Genomic DNA, 24,952 nt, shown 5'->3' with positions numbered 1-24,952 from the left:
GCATTAAGAAACTACATAAAAGAAAGGAAACTTCAAATGACAGTAAGTGCAGAATTATTAGTCACTGCATATCTTGCCTACAAAAGCCAAGTCTCACCTTTAAGTGGTGGTAATAAAGCTTTTGTTTCTCTTGAGGATGACTCCGCTGCATCAAGTTGACCTTTACAAATACATAATTCAAATAAGATTCAGAGTTTTTAAAGACAAAGAAGGCATGAACATAGTCCTGCAAAGCAACTTCCTTGCTAAATAAAGCTATATATAGGCCCATAATGTAAGCATGGAAGTCAGAGCAGTGCATGTTTAAGTTCTGGAACACAACAGAACCATTCACACTTTGAGAGCAACATTCCCAGCAAATACCTGGTCAAGTTGGGTCAAATTCCTCCTACATGTCTATTTTCATCTCAATCAAAATATCTGTGTAGGGACCACTGGTAATTAAACTGCCTACAGCACTCTTTAGCAGCATAGAAACATACTAGAGTTCTTGCACATCTATCCATCTATCTATGTATACATCTGTATCTGTACTGTAATAACAGCCTTAAAGAAGGGGGGGGGGGGGTCCCTTGAAAATTCAGCAATGAAATATCACTGGCAAAAATGCATTAACTGCATTTTTCTTGACCTTCGATTTTTAAATGTCAATGAATGGATAAATTAACATGTTTATATCTATATTGATAGACAGACAGATAGATAGATAGATAGATAGATAGATAGATAGATAGAAAGATAGATAGATATATCCCTCTAGGAGCATGTGATAACGGACAAACACTCTTTGTCAATAGCTAGTAATATAAAATGTAAAAACATGTTCACAACAACATTGTTCTTTTAATCGAAAACTTACTGTGAAGTGATTACTGTATCTGACATCGTAGTCTTTTCTGTTTCATACTAGAGTTTTGAAATGAAAATATGAAAATCCCATGACAGGGAGAGACAGGTTTCTCAGTATGCTTTGTAACCTAGCCTCATTTGTGTGATATCAGAGGTTTAAGATAGATACCTTGTAAACTGACAGCTTTGTCATGTGCTATTCTGGCTTCATTCCGTGCTGAGCTGAGCTCTTTGCTGATCGATTCCTTCTCTGACGTTAGCTGGCTGTATTTGGACCGTAGTGTGTGCAATTCATCTACAGAACACAAAAAGGTATTAAAGAAATTCATTCATATAAATATCAATATGGAAACTGAGATATAATCTTGAAAATGGCATACAACACACACATACTGAAGCTTTTCGACATGCACTCATCAGAGTAAAATCGCATGAATGAACAGAAAGCCAGAAACGAAACAATATTAAGGAAGCGAAGGAACCATAAGGAACCATTCGCTTCCTTAATATTGTTTCGTTTCTGGCTTTCTGTTCATTCATGCGATTTTACTCTGATGAGTGCATGTCGAAAAGCTTCAGTATGTGTGTGTTGTATGCCATTTTCAAGTTCTGTAGTACCAAACACTTATTCATTTATGAGATATAATCAAACATAAGACTCACTTACAGTGCATATCTATCTGTATTTTTATAACTTTTCTTTATTTCCTTCTCTTTCTTTGTATATAACTTTCTTTCTTTTTTCTGGTTTCTAGTTTTGGAAGGAAAGGGGGAGTTAACCATCCTGCACACAAAACCCTGATCAAAAGTTGTATATTGATGTAACAATGACAAGTAGGAAAAGAGTCATTACACACATAACAACATCATTCAACCCTTAGTCTGATTCAGGAATGTCAAAATCCCTCAAACCCTGAGGGATTTTCACCCAAAATGTAATCAGTGCATCTACACCTCACGCAACATACCTCGGCCAAGTACCGGTTCTAAGAAAATCCACTGAACTTATCTTCTCAAATCTTGATAATAAAATCTACGTGGGATGGACAGACAAATGGATGGACCGACTGACCGATAAATGGATGACCCAAGAAGATAATGCCTCCAACACTCTTTAGGAAGGAGGCATAAAAAAGAGTAATTTACTAAAAACTCACTCTTCCTTCAGGTCAAAGGTTAATGTCCAAAATGAATCGACCGTCTTACCTTTCAAGGTGTCTATTTCTAGAAGAGTTGCATCCAAGTCTTCAGTGTGTGCTGAAAAAAAAATACAAGAACTTCAAAATGTCAAGCAAATATTCACTTTTCCTCACAACACTAACCACATACTGTAGTATGCTAAATCTGAATACTATCAAAGCAAAACATATAGAGAAGAATTCCACAAATTTGATGCTTCTTCATTCTCTTGTACAATTTGAAAAAATTTTCAGAGGGTACCTGCCCCTGTGACTATTAATAATGAGAGGAAATTGGCACTGCCCATGGACACCTCTTATTCTTCACATATCCAGGAAGTGGCATGTCATGCAAACTTTGCTCTCGCAGTTAGGTGGGGTGTCAGCGAATCTTGAAACAAAGGCTAATAACCAACGTGTGATGTCATAGCCATTCAATGCCGTGGAAACTGGACCTAAACAACCTCCCAACATACTCCCATCTGGTTCCAACCCAAGCTGCAACAAAAGACTGTGACATTTTGGTACTCCATACTTCAGGATTTGAGACTCTGTATATCTCAATGGGACCCTGCAAGCAGTATCCGCATTCCATCACTAATAGCCTTTAACCTCATGGCATACATTGTACTTGCCTTCGTAGGAAAGAAAACAAACTAAGTCAGGCCAGTGCAATCTAGCATATGATGACAGCTATGGAATTTCCATGATTCTTCACTAACAGCTGCTTCAACATCGAATTAATCATACATATTATACCAAACATGGGGGGAGGGGGTGGGGTAAGACCAAGACAACATAAATCTTTAGTAATGCTTGTGATAAAACAGGTAACTATGGAGAACTGACAAGTAAGGCAGGCAATGTTTGGAAAATGGAAAATGTGTGCTAAAGCGATATCAGCAACAATTACAGGATGACGTGCACTAGTTTGCCCCATTGGGTCATTCAATAATGCAGCACTCGGTAAACTACTTACAAGAGTTGGTACCGTGAACATGATTATGGAGATCAGAATCCCTCTTGGCCCCTAATCTTGGCGGCGATGACGATGACAAAGATGACCCTGAAAATGACGAGGGTTTTAACGTCGACGAGAACTCCTGGCTCATGACCACGGACTGCTGCTGCCGCTCCTCTTGTTGGGAGACCACTAGGGGCTCATCCACCAGAGTCTGTACATTGATTGAATCCGTGTCCTCTTGCCCAAAGTCCCCACCACCCCTATCACTGTTCTCCCCGCTCCCTGATAACCGCTCCTGCAGCTCACTGACTGCTCTCGCCACAGCTGCCCTGGTGGTCTCCTCGGCCTCCTGCAGCCGCTGCTCCAGGGATGCGATCTCCCTCCGGTGCTGGTCTATCTCCCGGTGAGCTTCATCCACCTTGCTCCGCAGGCTTCCTATCAAACCATCACTCTCCATCTGTCTGCCCTGAGCATCCTCCAGCTCCACTGAAACATACAAATTTAAATTAAACATGTAAGATACGCAATTCAATCTAACAGTGATCACTACACCAATTCAAATTTAAGCAATGATAATTAATGATAGCTCGATTAAAATCAAACAAATGATACAAAATAAGTACTTGGATGTCAAAGGAGTATTCAACAATATCTCGTAAATCATCTTCAAGACACAGTCTGGAAATATTTCAGGGGACAGATCACATGTTAATGTCTGTATTAAAATCAGAAAAAAACCTGGATGGCTCATTGCACTTGAATCCTGTAGCTACCTCTAAATAGCTATCTCTAAGTGATGACACTGTAAAAAAATTCTTCTTTTTACATATTGATGAGGCATCCTGTTTTTATTCATCGCAACCATCACTGGTTGCATTGTTCGTGGTTTATTTGTCACCACAAAATTTATGGTAACCACAAGATGGAATGTTCTACACATGCTTAGTTTAATGTTTTCACGTGCGTGAGAAGACATTGTGGGTATACCAATTTTAATTTTTTCACTGAAATACTCACGCTTGTATTTTCTCACTTCTCTGAGAACCGTCTCTTCTGCAGAATTCTTCAAAGACTTGACAGGCTGCACCTTAGCACCATCTAAACACACATTGAAAGAAGAATAGTGAACTCTTATTATGACAAACATCTGAATTTTAGGTTCCATGACATTTGCTCCTGTGACAATTGCTCCCATGAAATATCTGCATGCTAAGCCAAACTTAAAACCTACCCATAAACATAACCCTAACCCTAATCATAATCCTCACATCATACTAAAACCCTACTACAACCTTACCTCTAACCCTAAGTCCTTGGAGAAAATAAAACTGGAGCAATTGTTGCATGAGCAAATGTTGTGTCACCGATTTTTCAATACCATGAATGGAATAGGTTTCATGACTATTTCAGCTGCATATATTTGGAAGCTATGACAATGCTATATGACAATGCTTGCTTTTGGACAGTATACTTGCCTAAAGTCTATATTGAAGGTGACTTACAGGGCAGGAAGTCATTATTTACCAAACGACTTTCCCTGGGAGGCACTAAAGGATATGAAGTCACAGGTATTAGTGGCCATATGGTTTGCAGATGTTATCAGCCCAATACTAGTAAACCAATATTATATTTTCTTTTTGTCTTACCTAGAGGATCCAAGCTTTAGTTTGCATTCTCTGGCATCATCTCAGCATGATATTCCTGTTATGATACATTAAGGTCATTTATATCTTTTTAAATTTCATTAAAACTCCTACAGTGAAAATATCACAGGCTAGTGGAGAGGACTGGACGTGAAGTGACCTCTACATGTTATGCGTACAGCAAGTATGACTATGTGGATCATCTCGTATTCCAGGAGGCGTCTACTGGCAGAGTGGTGACCAGGTGAGGATGTATGGCTCGTAAAGAGACTGGTGACTTACCACTTCTCTCCCTGACCCTGCCATTGAGCTCCTTGCCGACAGCCTCCCTCCACAGGGACTCTACCTGGACACCAGACTCCCTGGTGGGTGTCCTATCGTCCCCATTGGTGATGAGTGCTGCATGGTGGCTTGTGGTGTCATCATCTACTGCCCCTAGAAACACAGGATGCAATTTGTGTGCTTACATTTTAATCACTGTGAACTCCTTCACAGTTCCCACAAAATGTTTGCTTTATAGTTATGTAATCTACTCTCTATAATTATTACAGCATACTTTCTGAAAATAAATGCTTAAATTTGCATTTGTTTACCTAGCTACTAACTTTTTGGGAACATATGATAAGAGGTTAAAGGACAAGTTCACCTTCATAGACATGTTGATTGAGTGAATGCAACAATATTAGTAGAAAACATCAGTGAAAGTTTGGGGGAAATCCGACAATCCGTTCAAAAGTTATGAATTTTTAAAGTATCTGCGCAATTACTGCTGGATGAGAAGACTACTACAGTGTGTGATGTCAAATGCGTACAACAATATAATGAAAATAAAAAGAGAATTTCAAAAAATTTTACTTTTTGAATAAAGTACACATTTCTTGGACTTGTTACTAATGTACGTTAAGGATAATATTATTCCCTTGCCTTCTGAAAGAGAGAAGTCGAGTGTTCTTTTGTTATGCGAGAAAAGTGAAAATAAGGTGAATTTTCTTTATACTTTCTTTATACCGTTGTACTCATGTGACATCACAAGCTATAGTAGTCTTCTCATCCAGCCATGACTGAGCAGAAACTTTAAAAATTCATAACTTTTGAACGGATTGTTGGATTTTCTTCAAACTCTCACTGATGTGTTCTACTAATATTGCTGTATTTACTCAACCCACATGTCGATGAAGGTGAACTTGTCCTTTAATCAGGAGTATCAATTTGACTTACAAAACTGATGATAGAATGGGCACAAGACAGGAAAAGTGGAAATACACTTTTTACTCACATTTACTATGCTATAATTATACACTTCACGGGGTCATATACATCATGTCATGTGGATATAAAATAATCCTTGGTAAAAATGAGAAGGCTATGATTGATAACATCTGCAAAGTGTTGACTGATAAGTAGATAAAATAATATTTCGCTGCTTGTGGAATAAGTGTACTTGACAATAAAACATGCTATTGTACCAACTCCTCTTTTTTTTTGCCATAATTGGTTGAAACGTTTAAACATCAATGTTCTGGCAACGATGGTGAAGGACAAAAAAACACAAACAAACATTACCCATTCCCTTCTGCTCATTTGAATGAAATATTCTTTTTTTTTCTCCACTTGCTCAAGACCAACCTGCAATTCTCTCCTTGCCGCTTTGGTCTTCACTGCCAACATTTGATGCAGGTACAATCTCGCCAGAATCATTGACCTGTTCAGCGTCTTGGCTGGTCACGTGACCCGCTGCGCTTCCTGCTAGCTTCAGGGCTTCTTGCGTTTCTTCCAGCCGTTCTTTAAACACACAAGATGATTGAGCATGAGCATTAGTTTGATAATGGGGAGGAAGGACATGAGACACATGGAACATTTAAATTTCACATTTTAATTAAGGAAAATCTGCTTTGTCTGTTGACTGTCTCAATATCTGAGCCTTTACAAGGTGGCCTCACATCAAAAGAAGTGTTGAGAGATCTTCGCTCTGTACTCAATATTATCTGTCCCTCTTCCTCTCTTGATCTATTAATACCTAGCTATAAATCCATCAATTTGTCCATCCATCTACAATGTATCAGTTCATCTTTGTGTTTACGTATCTATGCATCTATCTTTCCCATGAATAAACACTAGTGCTTGCAAAGTATACAAAGAATAATGAATGGATTTGCATACTGTGAGTCTGAAGACTTTCAACCTTAGTCACACACACATTAGCTGGCACATGCCCACCTTTGGTAGATGCTAGTTGTTTCTTGATGATGTCATTCTCTGCCTGGAGCTCCTCAGCCCTCGCTCCCAGGGAGCTCTCGGCCTTCTGCAGGGTGCCGATCCTCTCCTCCAGCTCCCGCTGCTCCCCTTGAAGCCTCTCCAACTCCTCCTGATGCTGTTTGTCCGCATCTCCCATCTTGACGAGCAGCTCCTGGCTGTCCTTCTCTAGCTGGGAGTACTTCTCCAGTAACAGGTCCTGCTCCTGCCTCAGGTTCTCCAGCTCCTCCCGTGCATGGGCGCACTCGTCTTCCGAGTTACTCAGCATTTGCTGTATTGGGGTTGGCAGAGAAAGAAAAGTGGAAACATGGAAGTCAATACGGCTGCACAATGAAGCAAAGTTTGTTATTTGACTGTTGGGATGAAATGAAATGAATAGAATGAAGACTCACTCTTGCTTCTGGAGAATAGAATCATTTTATACGCCGTACCTACTATAAGTATTTGTGAATTTGGCATCTGCTTAATTATGAAATGAGGAGAGGAATGGATGTGTGCCATGCCAAGACCACATCCAAATGTATTCGTGGGACCACATAGACAGACCTACACAGTATGTTCTTGTTGCACATTACACATTTTCAACGTCAAACATTCAGCCACATATTGCAATTTGCTGCTTTGATCATCAGATACAGTCAAACTTGTCCTAGTAGCCATTTTTTTTTTTTTTTTTTGCTGTTGTATTTTTCGCAGCAACATCTATAGGTTGCTAAGTTTGATTTCATGAACAGATAACAGTTTTTGATTCAGAACAAGCTGTCCATTGTAGCCATGTGGATAAGTTGATCATTTTGTTTGCATGATGTCATTGTTATGGACATGTTTGACCATACTTGACAAAAAAAAAAAAATACAGCCACATTGACCTGTCCACACCCCTGTAGGTCTGACACAGGATATATCCAATCATTATCTCAGCCTAGCAAGCACATATGTATTTCTTATTACCTCTGCCAAAGGAGGAGGTTTATGTTTCCATTACCATTGGTTTGTTTGTTTGTCTGTGTGCAAAATAACTCAAAAAGTTGTGCACAGATTTGGATGAAACTTGCAGGAAAGATTGAGAATGACACAAGGAACATATGATTAAATTTTGGTAGTGATCTAGAAAGTTTTATGGATTTTATGAAGGATTTTTTTATTTTGGCATGTAGCGAGTCAATGAACTTGGGAGTTCAAGCTGAGCATTTTTGAGGTTTTCATATGCGCACTAAATTGCGTGCTCTAGTTTCTGCTAGGGCGAGGCGCACCGCCCAGCTGAGGGTTTATGATATAACAAAGGCTTCTACATTGGGAAATCAGGCGATTTTTTTCAGCAGGCATAATGGGTGGAAATCACTGATCTCTATGGAAGAGCAAGATCATCAGTGGAAAGTAGCTGCTTGGCAGAGGTCTGTGCTCTCAGAGTGCTTTTCTAGTTGTTTTATATTGTCGAGAAGACATCCAAAGAAAAGAATGGAAAGAGGCAAAGTCTATCAGTCACATGGGTAACCAACAGAATGAATGTTCCACAGACAATTTGCAACGAGCAAGAATCACACTGCCTATAACAGGCAAGCATTGGTTGCGCAAGACTGACCAAGTCTGTGATCATATCCTGCTACTCATATCACACTTCTTTCTAAAATGACTTTCCATGCTTCGATGTCTCATATAAAAATCCTGACTTCTCAAGTTTCACTTTCCTTTTGGAATCCTTAGTAGCTTTTGGCTCACACCTACAACATGTAGTCATAAAACTCTTTGCCAAACATACACTCCCTCACCTATGCCAAGATATTTTACCCCCAAAGTCACATTTGAGAATAAAGAAAATATATGAATATAAACTATAACTATCTAAAATATAAGTATGATCAGTTTTTTCTTCCTTGTAGTCAGATGTGTTGTATCACATTTCAACATTTTACAACATTGTACACCTGTAACTTTTGAAACATGAACTATTTGGGAGATTCTTGTGTCCCTGCAGATTTTCTTCTTCTTCTTCCTCTTTAGGTGTTTCTTCAAACAGACATATTTCAAGATGGAAAAGCAATGACCTCCAACAGCATGTGCTTATAATTTCTATGACAGTGCAATCTTTAGACAAAGTGCTGGATTCTTGTCAAAGAATAGAAAGAAAATCAGATGATGCTCCCAGGTATTTCCCTCAGGAGTACACAGATGTACTTGTGTCATGACCCTGTTTCTCTGAACGGAAAGAGAGAGATACCTGACATGTATATCTGATACCCATTGACAACATTGACATACCCAATGACAACAATCTGAACCAAGACTACATAAAACAGATCCTTTAACTCATGAAACCCCATGGTAGTTTGAAGAAACAGAATGTTCTTCATTGGTAAATATGCTTGGAATAGCTTCTTGTAAATGTAAGAATAGACAAAAGCATACCTGTATGCCACAACCTACTTTAAAAAAAACCAACCATGTGGCTTCATCACCATGAGTTACACTTTGTTATCAACATTAGTTATGAACAAAGCAACAACATAAAAACCCAAAGAGGGAATATAACATTTAGCTTAAAGGGGTACCGGTATTCCAGACAATTCATTTAATTTCACATCAGGTAGTACATGAATCGATAGTGACATGTACTGATTTGTGGGATTTATTGTGGTCCTTAGAGTAGATAAACCAATACTCTGAAGAAAACAAACAAACACATAATACAGTGAACAAGGATGACGGCAAAGGATGCTCACACATGCCAGTAATGTAGCAATGTAATTCCATTACACTACCACTTGCTTAACACCTATGTCACCTATGTAAAATTTATGCATGCTTTCTCATTTTGTTCTGCTTCCTTGAGCATCCAATCATGCATTCTTATTTTGAGCAGCTATGTCATCATCCTTGTTCTTTGTGATCTGTTATGAATTTTAGAAACATTCTTATTCCTCATCCCAATCACTATAAATTCTGAAACTCTGTTCACAGTATACCCAGTCTGTAGATGTTCAAATGCAAGAGTCTATACATCATCCGGAGGTCTCCATCAAAGCCAAAACATAGTTCTCGTATGCCTGAAAAACAGTTGAATTCCACTCCCAAATGTACACGTATGCATAAGAAATGTGTGGAATAATAGTGCAATGACAAGATTCAGTTGGGTAACAACGTAAATGCGAATTAGCCAAAAAGTTCTCAATCTCAGAACATACCTGATCATGGTGGCTACATAATTTTCCCAATCAATTGTCAATAATCAACAATTTGTACCACAGCAATCTGTTGTGTTGAAGGTATCAATCGTATGCAGCTTGGAAAATACGATTGCAAGGGCACGATCTACAGTCCCACATTGCTGAACGAGGAGGCTATTCTGGAGTAAAAGTTAAGTACAATGATCGAAATTATTCTCCATTTTCAATCTAGAATCACTCCAAAACAAGTCATCGTTCTAGCAAAATGTGTCAGCCAGGTAAGCATCTTCTTAGACCCTTTTGATATATTCCAAGCATATTCAAAATGGTGGAAGATGAATTGTTGAGCACTTCTGAGAACTATGTTTTAGCTTTAAAGGCACATGGTCCTGATGGCTTAGTCAATTGCGTACAGGGGCACACGGCACAAGTTTCCTATAGAGACCTACGCTATCGACTCCTCTTTAGCGCTTACGCTTTGACCCATTTCCCCCCCCCCGAGTCCGAAGAAGTCCGATCCACTGTAGTCAGTAGTCCGATCACAGTTCGGCTCATGATTCGGCTGGGAGGGATGACAGCTTTAGCAAACTTCTTTTGTGACATCATACTAAGAAGCACATACATGTATGCACGCACCCAGGCATTACTACAGACTGCGTGATGCGCACAAAAGACAATGAAGGCAACACCTACGCGCTTTACTATTGATGACAGCTCAACTTTGGCAATCTTCGTATCAATGCTAACGGTGATCAGCGCTATCATTCAACAGCGCCCTCTACACTACCGGGACTATGCGCCTTTAAGAAAGAGAAATGTCAATGTGGCCTACCTCTGTGTCTGCAACTTTTCGACACGCCTCCAGCTTCTCCTCCAAAGCCTTCTTCAGAGATTCCTTCACAGTCTTCTCATACGTCGACTTGTCCTCCTGAAGTGCTATTAGTTCTTTTCGTATGCTCTCTTCAGTATTCGCCTAAAAAGTCAGTCAACAACAAATAATGGCACTGTTGAAGTAGATGTTTGTGTGTTTGTGTTTGTGTGTGTGTGTATATGTTTAGATAGATACAAAGTAGATGGATAGATAGATAGACAGAAAGATAGATAGCTTGATAGATAGATAGATAGATAGATACAAATAGATAGAATGATGGATTGATAGATAAACTGAGATAGATAGATAGATAGATAGATAGATAGATAGATAGATAGATAGATAGATAGGTAGGTAGGTAGGTAGATAGATCAGGGCTTGGCACTTGTCTAGGGTGACTGGCAGAATCATCTGACAAAAACATGAAAATAGAAATCAGCGAAATAATCCAAGTTGGCATCAAATCACAAATCCAATAGACTACACTACAAACTTGAGAATATATATGAGAGAGAATGGTTTTATTAAAAGCATCATTCCCTTCACTCACAGGGTCTCAATAAAATCACCTGATTACCATGGTAAAATAAGGTTTATTTCACAATCATCAACCCATGACTTGGCAAAGTATGCTGATACATTGGGCAATCAGCCTTATATTCAGGGATTCCCCATCTATTTCATGACAATAACACCACATAAGAGAAAAAAAGCCCCACATCATCAATAGCACATATTTCATTCCTCCTTCACTGTGGAGCCTATGGATCCACTTTTTACAGAAGGAGAACATTGAAGACACTGCACATATTGCATATCCGTTTTATGTATTCTAAGCATCATACAATTTGTACCTCACACAGTTCTCTTTTTGTCCCATCATGTATTAGAAGGCCACGTGTGATAAGCAATTATGATCATTTCAAATAACATGTTTACTTACAAGCTGGAAATACAAAATGAAAATCAAAGATATAAGAAATAGCATAGAAGCTGAATTGAATGATACAAGCAATGAAACTAGCATGAAGTGGGTTGACAGGCCAAAGATCATATAGGGCTTCATATTGCCACACACTACTTGCATGTGTTAGAATTGTATGCTTAGAATTCTGACATTTATGTTGATTATGTAATCATTTAAGACTACTGTATTAAAACGAGGAATGTTCACTTGCATTTTAATTTCGCGAATTTCGCGAGAGCTAAGATTCGCGAAATTAAAATGCACGCAAAAGTTATTGTCTACACTATATGCATTGAATGTTAGAGGCAACTCCCGCTATTTCATGCCACGATAATATTGTGTTTTACAGTACCTTCTTCAGTAGACTCATCCAAGGATTGCTTCTAATAAAATTTACAAATGAAAACAAACTGCTAGGATCCCACTGCATCTTAATCAAGTTACAATACATCCAGAATATAGCCATCTAAAATCTAACCTGCCTACTGGAGACTTCCTTGGAAGAAATCTTTAAAGGACAAGTTCACCTTCATATACATGTGGATTGAGTGAAGGCAACAATATTAGTAGAACACATTAGTGAAAGTTTGGGGAAAATCTGACAATCCGTTCAAAAGTTATGAATTTTTAAAGTATCTGTGCAATCACTGCTGGAGGAGAAGACTACTACAGTGTATGATGTCACATGCGTACAACAATATAAGGTAAATAAAAAGAGAATTTCAAAAAACTTGACTTTTTGAATAAAGTAAACATTTCTTCGACATGTTACTGACTTATGTTAGGGGTAATATTATTTCCCCTGACTTCTGAAAGAGAGAAGTCAAGTGCTCTTTTATTATGTGAGAAAAGTGAGAATATCTTGAATTTTCTTTATACTTTCTTTATGTAGTTGTACTCATATGACATCACAAGCTATAGTAGTCTTCTCATCCAGCCGTGACTAAGCAGAAACTTCAAAAATTCATAACTTTTGAACGGATTGTCTGATTTTCCTCAAACTCTCATTGATGTGTTCTACTAATATTGCTGCATTCACTCAACCCTATGTCTATGAAGGTGAACTTGTCCTTTAAATAAGAAATTGGCTATTCTTACAGTGGTGGAAAGATTCAGGTCTCTTAGACCAGCGAAGCAGCATCCACACCCCCTCAAACCCACCTTGGAGTAAGCCCTGAGTTGATTCTCCACCACCTCTAGTCTGGACAGCAAGCGGTCCTCATCGATGAGAGCCTGCCAGCTGCTCTCTGTAGCCTCCTGGGTGGAGGACACCAGTCGCTGCAGCGCCACCAGCTTCTGCTCCAACATCTGTTCTCGGTGGAGTGCTTCCTGTGATGGCAGAAGTCAGGAAAGTATTACAACAGCACACATTCCGGTCGGTTACCATGGAGATAAACATCTCAATATGAACTTTGAGCAAGCATCAGTCATTATACTGTAGGTATACCATATCATCGCTGGGGTGACAAGACCTTGTATCTGAAATTTTGATGAAAATGACTTTTATTGGATTAATGGTCAAATAATCCATTACAAGACGTCGGTTGAGAATGATAAGGGCGTTAAGTGACCACAAAACCCATAATGTTCGAGAAGACTTAAAGCCCTTCTCATTCTCAACAGACGAGGATGTCCTGTCCAAATCCTAACTATCATACCCCCAAAATGAAGCCACCACGGCATGTCAAAGGAAAGGCTCTCCCATTCGCTATAGTGCTTTGGCCGCCATGTTTTTGGCTCTCCTGAACATTTGACATTTTGTAGATACGAGGTCTTTGTTGCCCAAGTGACGATATATTCAGTGGGTCAAATTTTTTGTGAATTTCAAACTCCTGAAAAATTCACATGTGGTCAAATTCGCAATCGTGAAGTACAGTATTATGAATAAAGAAATGTATGCATGGATATCACATTTATGTCAAAATTAGAGTTAACATTTTCGTGTGTTGTTAAATTTGCGAATAGTATGTGAATTGCAAAATTTATGTAAATAAGATCCCTGCAAAATATATGGCATGTTCAGTACTCTTTCTGATGTGGGGAGACAAAATATTGTTAAACAAGTGTTGAAAGTTCCACAAGATTGCTCCCAGGTACAGATTCCACAGAAATATGCATGTAACAAATGAGAGTCAATGTTGTACTAGGTGAAAGTTGTTAACCTCCACAATACTGACATTTAAAACACAGATGACGCAGAAACATAGCCAAGTAAGAAGTAAGGCTGGGGTAGATGATTTAGGAGGTAAATGAAACAAGAATTATCTAGTTATCAGGAACTTTCTATGACCAATGGGGTCAATACACATGGCCTGAGTATACAACAGTGAGCCCTGGACCCTGGATAGTCCTGATTCATATGACTTGCTATCATCTAATAAGGATAAAAATAAAAATGATACCGGTACTCGGGTGTCCCCTGACTAAGCTGGTGCATTGTTAACTGTGACTGCAGCAGTACAAATAAGATGTTATCGCAACATTAAAAGTGTTTACATGGTAATAACTTATCCACAATGCTTAATTGAACCTGTAGTTATTGACAAGACCCATCTCTGTGCTCTGCAAATGATGTCTATTACCTTACTTATCATTCCATTGCACTTTGTTTACTGATCAGTTGAGATATCTTGGAACTATGTATGAGAAGGGATTATGTAATCAATCACTATTGTATTGCAGGAGAGTATAAAGTTCGGATATCTAACGGGAAGAGTGGCGACAGTGTTGGAAGGGGAGGCAGGTATGAAATGCAGACAAAGAGTTCCATAAGTCATGGCAAGAATGCATGGGAAGGCTACATTTGAAGTGAGGCATATCATAAATCTGAGCTGAGTTACGCAATGGTGTACCCACCTTGAGGTAGTGTGATAGCTGATACAGCTCCTGGGATGGGACATTGTTGTTTCCTGTGACAGACTGGGCATTGAACCCTGAACCTACTGACAGACTAGAATCACTGCAAAGAGAACAAACATCACAACAAACAAATTACCAATCAGCATTATATCATTAGACATTGAAAGTCAGATTACTGAAGTACATAAACCAGAGATTTTTCTATCAACAGCAGCCAGCAAGCCTTTCACTACTATATAAATTTGTTGAAGGTAAGCTAATTTCAAAAGTGACTAGCCCATCTGGCTTGCCAGTGAACTACAGTTCACTGGCCAATGTTGAGAATACAAAATCAGTATACTTACATATTTATTGTGAGGCATTTTTTTTCTTCCTTTCCCTCTAGAGGGTGCAAAATGATAGCAAAGTCCTGAAAACTTGTCTCGTAATTAGACAAAAACAGCATTGTGCTCAAAATGTGTAGTCGATTAAACATAATTTAGCAATATCTTTGCATGTCATGACAACTTCACATGGAGTATGAAATAAAATGATACAGTAATACACTCACAGACGTAATACAATTAATATCAGCACTTCACATCATGATTACAGTAATATAAATATGCAGATTGGATGTTCACAGTGATCCAATGTTTTAACCCAAGTTTGATAAAAAGTTAATCAGCATATTTTGTCAAGGCCAGTGGACTAGTTTATTATCTACGATTTTGATTTGGGTTCTTCCTAGTTCTTCAAGGCAGGAGAATAAAAGTCAGATTGTCTACGCCATTTGGCCAGCTTTGAAAATATCTAAGGACTAGCACTGTCGATTTTAGTACAAGCAATAATCCTATTGTTCAAAGACCCTAAATCATCTTTAACGATCCAATCAGAGCTTCCGTTGAAGCAAAGAGTTAAAGATTAATGAGCGAAAATATGAATACCACATGTGGTACTTCAGCTGCCTCATGACATGTTCAGGGCTGCCAACATTCACACATGTATGAATTCAGGGATATTCTACAGAGTAATCAAGGAGATACTTGTGTGTTACATGCCTCTCAGTTGGCAAAAATAATTCCTGAATCAGGAAGATTTTAACATTCTCTTGTTCAGACATGGAGAGATTTTGACATTCTCAGGAAGCCGCCAGCAGAATCAGGGAGAATTAGCAGCTCTGAATGTTTATAGAATAACTACTGTTGATTGAAGGAGGGAAGATGGCTTGGTAGAAGACCTATGAGACCTAAACTACAACAATGTATGGGGTATACGTTTAATTCAATGTTGAAATAACATATCTATTTATGTGTATGTAGATGTGTATGTTTTGCTGTTGTTGTTTTTTTCCTTCAATGAACTGCACATGACACATTGCTGATTCTCTCTATACACTGCGCTTCTGTCAAGCTGGATAACTGCCACAAACAAGTTGCATAACACCAGATGACTGCAATGCAACTCTATGGAAAGATGATATTCAATTCCATTTTGTTTAGTCCATTGGTTGCTTCATTTAAGGAAATGATGCTAAGTTGATATATGCGCTGGATCTCACTTATCTAATACACCTGGAACGAAGCTGAATGGATATAAATTAAGCTATAAAAATGACACATATAAAAGGCATAACACTTCCTATCTTTATTTCATGAGCCATAAATAGCATGTGTTTCATCTTGTAAAGCACTTACTGTAAGAGCAAGAAAACATGTCATGCATTCATAAGCACTGACAAGTGTTCAACAATGACAACTCGCAAGTTGAAGGGCTTACACTTAAAAACCAAAAGTTTGATGGTTACACTAGCCCAAAAAGAAGGAAAAAAGGAAAGTTAAAGGGATCATATAGTTTTGGTTGAGACCTAATTTCAGGTGTCTAACATTTTTTGGTGAGATAATGAAAAACCTCTTATGAAATATGAAAGAGCATGTAATTCTATGAGGAATTCAATGTTTATTTGACGAAAATTGGTTTTGAAATGGCTGAAATATCCAAGTAAGAGCGATTCTAATACAGTGTGGGACCCACACTTTATTACGATCGCTTTGTCTTACTTTGTTTTTGGATGTCTCAGCCAATCCAAACGCGATTTTCATCAAATAAACTTTGAATTCCTCTTTAAATGGTATGCTCTGTACTATATCATAAGTGTTTTCTTGGTATCTCGCAAAAAGTTAAAAGCCCGATTCTCACCTCCACCAATACTGTACCATCCCTTTAAGCTAAAAAAAAGAAAAAAACAAAGAAAAGGAGGATGGTGGTCATGATGACCAGTGTTACATGACTAACCTTCTTGTTGCTTCTGTGCCATCCTGGTGGAATAATGAGAGCTCTGCTACAATACACCCATGAGTGACTGCGGAGTAAAAGTGGTGAGAAGCATAACATCTTAAAAATCAGAACTGAACTTTGATATTTTGGTTTTAATCTGCTCAGAAACAGTGCCTTTGCTATTGAGCAGTCACTGAGCAAAGTATACATGAATTTAAGAACAGACAAGCTGAAATAATCTCTTCAAGAAACTGGTTTGGCAGTAAAGTTCATTCACAACAAAACTACATTCCGTCTCAAAATCAATACCCAAAACACTTCTTGCATTGGCGGCGTGATAAACTATGGCACGTATGACATTCATTACACACAGAATATTGCTGTATACACATGTAGGGTCAGCAGAATTGTGTGCAAAACCATTTGTTATGCAAACAAACAAAATTTCAAAGAGTGGTGGACCCCAAGAGAACTTTGTAAGGTATTGTGTCTCAGTTTTGACACTGAAACTCTTCTATGAAGAACTTAAAAAAAGAAAAAAAAAAAGATTTTGGATCTGTAATGCATAATTCTGCCCCTATGGTAACCGACAGAGCTAGAAAATACATCAGCCGTGAACATAAGGACTATTAATTTCATGCATGCATGATCATGAAAATCATATTTCATTATCATGAAGGTCATTATTGTCACCAGTATCTTTAAAGTTATGATTACAGCAGTTGAACATAAATATTCTTCATTTGGAATACACAAGACTCCTGTTTATGAGCCTTCAGGATCAGTAGTTTTCTTTAGTTATACTGAAATTTTGTGATAGTCTAACAAATGAAACTATGTAAAGATAGCTAGATACAAATTGTGTGACCTAAATTTTTACTTTGTTACAACCATGTTCACGATAACACGAGTGCATTGTCCAGTATACCTGAAACTAATCCCCAAGTTTCTACATGTAGATACAGTGTATGCCGTATGCTGTAAATTCTTTTCTCTTTAGTGTTCCATCTTATCGATTAGTTAATAAAGAGGCATAGAAGAGAAAACTGCCAGGACCAATACTTGATATCTGTTGAAATTCAGGTGATTGATGACAAAAGGGCAAAAGGAAAGAAGGACATTGCCTTCGTTGCCATATCCTGAACATTACTTTAGTATTACTAGAATGAAATAAGGTGTACACAAGTATATAGGCCTAAACATACAACAATAGCACTGTGTATGGTGAGAAGTCTTCCTTGAATCATGTGCCCTCCTTCAATAAAAGTCACATATTGTAAGAACCCTGGTAAAAAAGGAAACCATGCCACTGCTGCTGACATGATATGTTACTGAATTATTGAGAAGACCAGCTCGACAAAAACTCTCCGCTCGCTCACTAATACGATGAATGAATGGTGATAGCGCATCCCTACTGCAGGACCAAGGCTAAAGGCTTTGATGACAAACACAGAGCATTGGGCTTTTACAGGCTCTGACGCATTCCTGCATTGCTGTGCAGTACAAATACCTCTGGGCCCTGTGAGCACTGGAATTGTGTTGAGTGAGATGCTGGTAAGAAACACGATACCCTGATCTCTAATTCTATCATTTCATCATAATACATGTCTACAGATACTCACTGTTGGGTCAAATCACAACAACACTGCGAGATTAAATCAGTAACATTTTCCCTGTAGATATGACTACAAGACTACGATAAACATACAATGTACACTGTAGGTCAGACCATATTGAGTTATTTGTGATAACATCAAACCCATGTCACTGCAACATTGGTGATGAATTTACATCGCAGCAGTAATCATGACACTGTGTCCTCTCCGATAGATTCAATGAAATGTGAATCATTTTTTCCCTCTATCTCTCCCTATCTTGCTTTCTCCCTTCTCCTGCAATAATGGAAAAAAGACTAATAAAAATGAAAATTAAAACCAGTGGTTTGCATTATCACATCATCTCCAGGAGAGCGCTTGAATTCATAGATCATATGTCTTCCTGAAATGTCAACCTCAGTCGAGTGTGTGGTATGCACACTCTTCCCCGACACCCTAAACAATGTTGACCAATGCTCTCAAAGACTCTCGGTACATCATTCACCGACACACTCCTGGGGCATTCACTGATGCAGGATGGCATCAGCGAAGCATCACATTTTGGGATGACGACATGATGAGGTCACGGACACATCTCGAGTGTCGGCCTCTCAGTTGTGGGGGTGCACATGTGCCGCACAAGTGCGATTTGAAGTCGCATCAAATGGCAAACTTGCCACATTACATATCAGCTGGCCACACCATGTGAAATGTCATAGCAGCGACTCCAATACCCTGATGTCATGAAGAAATTATGTATAACTGCTTTCACTATCTAAATGTGTATCGCAATGTGAGACACTAACCTCCTTTGAAAAATTCTTGACAATACTTCATCTGTCAGTATGAAAAGAATGAATATGACTCCTTCCAAAATTCTGATCTTCTATGGATAATATACATCATACTACTATATCAAGTATCAAATACACCATGTTTCAATACTAATTTTTCCTCAAACAACTTCTGTCACATACATGTACTAGTAGTACATAGTACTGTACTGTAACTGTGATGAACAAATAACCAGGCAGAAGAAATAATACTGGATGCCGTCAACAATCGCAACTTCAAGTACAGAAGAAATTTCTACAAACCAAAACTACAAATCACAACTTTCAAGAGTAGTACTGTATTCCGCGCACTAATGGGATGCTTGCTAGACATACAGTAGCTGCAGTAGTGTTTTTCCAACCTGCAACGAATCAGCAAAGGTACTGCAAACCAAACAGCATTGATTATTATTCATGTTATGAGTAAATAATGACTTGTCATTAGGGACAACTGGAGACACATGCCATGTACATCAACTGGTATCTGACTGACCTTGCACAGCACATATTGTAAATGGTTCCAGCACCACTGAATCTCACAACAAAACACTGGTACATTTGTACATGCACTATACTCTATGCACTCCACACTGTAACGAACTACACTGTAGTGTAGACAAGTCAAAGGAGCAATTTGTAATATTATGCCTATAGGTGAAAAAACTCAATATGGGGCACTATGGCAATGTGAGGGCACTTCTGGGGGGCATTTCATGAAGCAGTTTGGTCGGATATTTTTCTGACAAACTGTTAGAAGCTACCGAAATCCTTGCATCTGATTGGCTGAGAGTAGATTTGTCCGACAACTTTGTCTGACAAAATGCTTCATGAAATGCCCCCCCAGGGGGGCATTTCATGAAGGAACTTGTCGGATAAAATATCTGACAAGTCAATCATATCCGACAAGTTTTGAGAAATTCTGTAGTCTGATTGGCTGATTTCTCTGAACTTGTCGGATATAATTGACTTGTCGGACATTTCATCCGACAAGTTCCTTCATGAAATGCCCCCCCCCCATCTTCATTTCATACAGGTGAAATAAACAGAATAGCAACAGATGAATGATGAAATTTACTATTTACAAACTGAGTTATAAATAGATATATCACATGGTAATACCGGTATACAGCTGTACAAGTAAGATTCAAAAAGAAAATACAATCCTATATTCTCCTAAAATGTCCACTGTATTGGCATACACTTGTATTCATATTAGCTTTTCTAGTTCACTTGCAAAAACACAGGCTGTCCATGACAACCAAAATGACTCATTTGTGGTTTGACTATTAGCAGTGGGCATGGTCAAAACCAATTCTTCCATATATAGACAAATAAAGTTGCAAAAGGCATTAGTGAAAGAAATAGTTCATGGCTGGAAGTTGAGGGGGAAATTAACACCTGCAGATCCAGCAAACTGGTATGTTGCTTTGGACTGTTAATACTAGTCGGGTTCACACATACACCAATTAGCGGGATACAAATCTCGAGATTTGCATTGCGATCGTCATCCCGAGTTTTTTGCACGTGTGGACAGAAAAAACCCGAAAATTAGCGGGATAAGCATCGTGATGCTAATCCCAAGAAATCTTGTGCTGGTTCGTCAATTAGCGGGATAATTGGCCCCGCGCTGGTACGTGTGAACGGTCGGGATTAGAATCTCGAGTTTTTATATCCCATCATGCAATGCGCACATCACAACAGCGAGGCCTCTGCGAAGGACAAAGGGAAGTGCACGCAGGCAGTGATAGAGAAGGGCGCTGTGTGACCCAGTTTGCAGGCTTTGCTGTTTTTTCTATCGGCAATTAGCAGGATAATTCGGTACGTGTGGACGCTCGCCAAATTAGCGGGATACCGATTGCGATCGCTATCCCGCTAATTTGGTACAATGTACGTGTGGACGCTCGCAAAAAAACTCGAGATGTGGATCGCGATCGTCATCCTGCTATTTTGTATGTGTGAACCCGGCTCCTGGTTCTGCTCATTTTTTTCTCTCTTTTTCTTTTTTTAAATCTGACTACGAACCCTCATATCCAAAAGCACTGACCAAAATAATGTGTATCTACATGAAGTTCCTGATTTGATACAACATTCAATGATACATATCTGGTTCTAAGAGCACAGTAATGACAAAGGCGACAGACAATTTAAAGTGTTTCCAAGATGCAGAACTATGTTCAGAATTCTACTCATGGAATTAATAAAGCATTTTATGTGTGTTGTACACTAAATCCAATCAATCATAACTCTTGTCCCACACGAAAAACTTTGAAGTTCTGTCCACTGAGAAATTTTTGGATGAATTTGTCACGTCACAGTGACAATACACTTGTTGAACTGTCATACTGGTGCTATTTTTTTTTTTAATTCCTTTCAAAATCTTGGAAATTCTGCCAGCAATATTATGTGTAAGAGAAGGATATCCATTATCTTCCATATTTATTGATTTTAACATACTCTATACTGATTAACAGATGAAATGCATATCTTCAGAGTGAGGATTGGAAAGTTTGACAAGACCTTGGTTTTTGATAGTGGGTAGAATTTTACCACTTTGGTGAAAATTTCATAATTAATGCAAACTGTACTTCAGATCAAAGAAGACTACACTAGTCACCATTTAAACAATGAAGTGGCTGCAAAACTAATGATATAGTGATTTACCGCATGTAGAGACAATTTTAGAGTTTTCTTTTTTAATCCATGGACATTGTTAATTAGTGCTAGTTGGTAGTAAGGTTAATCAGGGACATTTATGCAACCAAGTTGATGGTTTCTTCTCATGGTAAAGCAGTACTTTACATGTACCATGAATATCATGTGTACAACTACAACTGTACCTTTAGAATTATTGCCTAATAGAATAAATCCATCAAACATAGAAATGCTAGATTCTGAACCTCTTCACAAGTTAGAGCAATGGAGCAGATTTTATTAAATGGTTCTACACGACACTTCTAAAGTAAGAATGACATGAACAGAAATCGCATTCGTATTGAATTTTGCATCCCTCTCTCTCTCTCTCTGAATGTTTTGACTAAATGCGTAAAAAGGTTCACCAAACCATTCTCTAGTCATACACAAGGAAAGGAGAGCAGAATCCCCTCCTAATCTTTGTAAGGTATCCGCACCAGAGGATATATGCCAATGATCCATACATATTAGAGCTGTTATAGCAAGCATGTTGCATGCTCATCCTAATCCAAGGCAGCCTTCATTAAAGAAGCAAAATGCTTGGGGCTAAACTTGTGATACTAGTACTGTAATAGCAATAACCAGCTGAGAAATGGCATAACTTCACACAGTCTATGTTCCAGAATTTTGACAGGGTCATTTTCAGTGTACCACAGCAAAATTTGACAAAATACCTCTGCCATTTCTGTGACATTCTACCTAGGCATGGGCTGGTGATGAGTAGCTAACTTTGAAGTTTGTGAGACTGCACTTTAGAGCAGATCTATCACATTAACATTTTACAGACAGGAACACAGCAGGTAACATAACCTTTGAAAACTCTCTCCCAGACCAAGTGAGAGTGCTTGAGTTAAAGGTAGAGATCAGAAGTGCTGACACAACCTATCTTCAAGGAGTAAGCTCTTGCCATGTGTTTTCTTCTTGCTGTAATGCATTTTTGCAACTTGACTACAACTCTAGAAGACTGCAGAATTTCTGGTGGTTTGCTACAGAACGTCAGCTTCAAGTGACATTATAGCAAATAAAAGGGGAAAAAACTCACCGACTCCTCTCCTGGAATTCTCCATGACGTCCACTCCAAACTGGACAATGTCTCCTGAGCAAATCTCATGGGCAGGGCTCTCCTCGGACCCTCGGCTGAGGCGGTTGCTATTGACGAATGTGCCATTGCTACTCTTGGTGTCTTGCAGGTAGAACTGTATTGTTTTCAGCCAGCCAGGAAAGAGAATGGAGGCAACCATTACTGCTTTTGAATGAGTTACACATGTCAACTGTTTGAACTGGACTTCATAGATATCTATACAGTGTTAACACACATCTGGTATTAATACCACACCCCAATGAAGAGTAATACCGGGTACATCATTTTCTTGACCTGCAACATCCATTTCGCTGATGCATTGTTTTTACCATCATAACCCTCTGTGTATTAAAGCAGAAACAACATCCAAAGAACTTCCAAGCTCAAGATTATATCAATATTGCTGCATGAATCTCATTCATCAAAAACATTCCTTACCTCTGCAACTCAATACAAAGGATTTCTGAAACACAGACCACAGCTCCACAGAGTACCCTTGATGCTACTTCTTTAATCTTTAAACATGAAGTTAGCATCTTAAAAGATACACATGTACAGGTAGGTGCTGTATAGAGGCTTCATAAGTTCTGCATTATGGTAAACTTTTTTCCACGTTTGTATTTTAACAGACATTTAAACATATTTTTCATTTGTTTCCACGTGAAATATAAGTATGATTGTACAATGTACAGATTGACAGACAACAACCATATTCACACTTATTACTGAAGTGATAAATGAATTCAGTTTGTGATTTGCAAGGGCCATATGGTGCTCATAACTCACCATTACCTGCAAACTTTCCATGGCAATACAGGGCTCTACCATCAACGACCCACACATCCTCATTTTCAGAATCTTCATATTATCCAACATTAATATCTATTGGCCACAAATATTTCTTCACCATCACAATGATTAGCTTTTTATATTCCTGAAAATATTGCTCAGACGGTAGGATATTGATTTATTGTTTTTCAATTTTAACTATAAGAAATGCGCATTATGGTATTTGACAATATAGGATCACAAGAAAATGTTTGCAAATGTACTCTTTCTTTGGCCAAGATGAGATTGAACATTTCCTTGTAACCATCTTTAGGATTCTTTAGCATTCTCTACGTACTCCCCATCAGTTGCAATGAAGCCAAGAATTCAATCCTTATACCGGTAACTCTGATGTGATAAGTACAACCTTCAGTACCTAGGGACTGTGATAGTGTTAACGTAGCATTTGTCTACCTGCAAAACTCACCTTTGAAGAGTCGCTGTCGTACCAAATAAGGGCGTGGTTCCGTGAAAGGACCTTGCAGTCAAAAATCCCGTTGTCAAGGGCGGGGCGGGCCTTGGCAACGGATCGCCCAATCTTGACGGGCTCGCTCAGCCGTATGTGCCTCTCGTCAAAGTGGTGGGAGCTTGGGTGACACTTGAAGACAGCTTTCGCCGTCATAGTGACCATCGATTACAAGTGATGGCTACTGCTGGACGGGATAGTGGACAAACTGTGGGTGCGAACGGCAAAAAATCCAACTCTGGGCTGAGGTTCTTGGAGGACCAGCTAGTCGACACACATCCTGCACACTGACAAAGCTGGACAACACAGAAAGTTTTATCTGCCTGTAGGCTGCATGCTAATTCTTCTTTGGCCGTGTTACCTTGCTGACCGACTGTGTGAGCCTGAAGCTGAAATTTGCCCTTTTTCTTGAATATTGACTGACTTTTCACTGAGACGGATAATCTTTCCTCAT

The 24,952-nt window shown here is 38.7% G+C and overlaps 1 protein-coding gene across 1 annotated transcript; it reads right to left on the bottom strand.

The window, feature by feature from the left end:
- Positions 1 to 77: 77 nt before the first annotated feature.
- On the bottom strand, positions 78 to 24,730 carry LOC139719130 (uncharacterized). Its single transcript, XM_071630562.1, has 14 exons — positions 24,460 to 24,730; positions 23,166 to 23,319; positions 17,023 to 17,089; positions 14,746 to 14,848; positions 13,051 to 13,218; positions 10,884 to 11,024; positions 6,852 to 7,158; positions 6,261 to 6,416; positions 4,917 to 5,069; positions 4,009 to 4,089; positions 3,007 to 3,477; positions 2,056 to 2,106; positions 1,019 to 1,144; positions 78 to 160 (listed from the first exon to the last, which is right to left on the bottom strand). The coding sequence occupies exons 1-14, from the start codon at positions 24,661 to 24,663 to the stop codon at positions 78 to 80; spliced, it is 2,265 nt and encodes a 754-aa protein (XP_071486663.1). The 5' UTR covers positions 24,664 to 24,730.
- Positions 24,731 to 24,952: the final 222 nt, after the last annotated feature.

This window comes from Diadema antillarum, unplaced genomic scaffold (genome assembly GCF_040938485.1).
Source record: "Diadema antillarum isolate AM-2024a unplaced genomic scaffold, OU_Dant_1.0 scf00000104, whole genome shotgun sequence".
Lineage (NCBI taxonomy): Eukaryota > Metazoa > Echinodermata > Echinoidea > Diadematoida > Diadematidae > Diadema > Diadema antillarum.
The sequence above is the reverse complement of the archived record's forward strand: the minus strand, read 5'-3'. Positions and strand labels throughout refer to the sequence as shown.